This window comes from Pinus tabuliformis, chromosome 1_1 (genome assembly GCF_031772625.1).
Source record: "Pinus tabuliformis cultivar Carrire ecotype Pingquan chromosome 1_1, CPIR1, whole genome shotgun sequence".
NCBI classification, from domain to species: domain Eukaryota; kingdom Viridiplantae; phylum Streptophyta; class Pinopsida; order Pinales; family Pinaceae; genus Pinus; species Pinus tabuliformis.
This window is the reverse complement of record NC_142297.1, coordinates 72,223,866-72,225,374: the sequence shown is the minus strand read 5'-3', so window position 1 is coordinate 72,225,374 and position 1,509 is coordinate 72,223,866. Positions and strand designations below refer to the sequence as shown.

The 1,509-nt window shown below is 44.6% G+C and overlaps 1 protein-coding gene across 1 annotated transcript; it reads left to right on the top strand.

The window, feature by feature from the left end:
* The first annotated feature begins 276 nt into the window (after positions 1 to 276).
* LOC149211635 (uncharacterized) lies at positions 277 to 1,077 on the top strand. The gene has a single exon (XM_089388445.1). It carries the CDS (start codon positions 277 to 279, stop codon positions 1,075 to 1,077), a length of 801 nt encoding a protein of 266 aa, XP_089244571.1.
* Positions 1,078 to 1,509: the final 432 nt, after the last annotated feature.

The following is a 1,509-nucleotide window of genomic DNA, read 5'->3' as shown; positions in this document are numbered from 1 at the left end:
TCAAATTATTCTACTAACATCAACTTAAAACTACAAGTAGCGATTCCTTTGCATCAAATATGTGGGTACAATAGTTGGTGCTATGTGTGGTGCTCCGAATCGACTTTCTGTGTGGTATTTGAACCTGCGCGGCACTAAGGAGGGGCGCGGTGCTTTGGGTCGGAGGCGCGGCACACCGAGCCGGCTCTGCTTTGCTCGGTCTTCATTTCTTTCGGTCATGTGTTTTCGCATGGGAACCTAGCTGCCGATCTTGCTCTTCATCGTGTGATCCTCACTATGGATCATGGAAGCGGCTCACTCCTGCCTTCTGATCTTGATGCCTTCAGATCACTTGTCGCTGCTGCAGATAAACAGCCGACATCTACCTCTCAGCAAAAGTTTGTTAAAAAACTGGAAAATATCCCTACGATGTCCCTGCCGGTGGAAGAAACTTGCAGAACTGCGTTAAACCTAGCCGAAAGAGGCCTCATCGGTCAGTTCACAGGGTTATGGCCATCTCCGAAAGCAGTAGAAGACTGGGTCAAACGAAACTGGATACCACTGGTTAAGGAAGGAATAAAAAGCCACTTTGTAGGCAAAGGGTTCTTCGTTTTCGTGTTTGATAGCATAGACGACAGAAGCCTGATCTTCAGAAATGGGCCATATTTCATGGGTCCCCAAGGGCTATACTTGAATAAATGGTCCCCAGACTTTGATCCAGCACAAGATGTGCCCACGGCTGTACCTGTTTGGGTGCGTCTCCCACACCTTCCCCTCCATTGCTGGAGTCAGAACTCGCTGCAATCCATTGGCAATGCCCTAGGAAGATACATAGATCAGGCACCGAGGAAGGATCAATACTCTTGCACCTGCATTTGTGTAGAGGTCGATCTGGAAGTCGGGCTACCTGAAGCAATCAAACTCTCGGTGGCGGACTGGACACACATCCAAGAGCTCGACTATGAACAACTACCCTTTAAGTGTCAACATTGCCATGAATACGGGCATTTTGCAAGATACTGCAAAAAAAAAAATGAGGAGACATCAGAGAAAGAAAAAGTCGAACAATGGAAACTGTTAGACTCCGTCTCAACATGAGATTGATTCTTCTTCAAAACAGGGTTTTGAAGAAGAAATCATTAATGTGCTGTTTAGATTATGTAATTTGTTCTCCAGCTCTTCAAAAGGCAGCAGCAAACTTCAACGCTCCTATCCCTGCACAAGCACAATTTGAAATATCATCAGCAATCAAAGGCAAAAAGCTATTTGGAGGGCGCCATCTGCATTTTTGGAATAGGATACTAATCTTCATCTTTTTATGTTCAGTGACTAAAGTCAATTACTTCACATTGCGCTATGGCTTCATCTCTGCACACTTAGCTCCGGGAAGCAGATTTAATTTTCACAAATATATTGAGAGAAGCCCTGAATGAACACTACTCACAGGCATTTTAATTCTATGGTTCTTGCATATGTTATGCCCTGGAATAGTAAAGGTTATAACATGGCCATAAAATTTCGTGCCAAACT

Coding starts and splice junctions, on each gene's coding strand:
- LOC149211635 (XM_089388445.1), top strand. CDS start 277: ATGGATCATGGAAGCGGCTCACTCCTGCCTTCTGATCTTGATGCCTTC.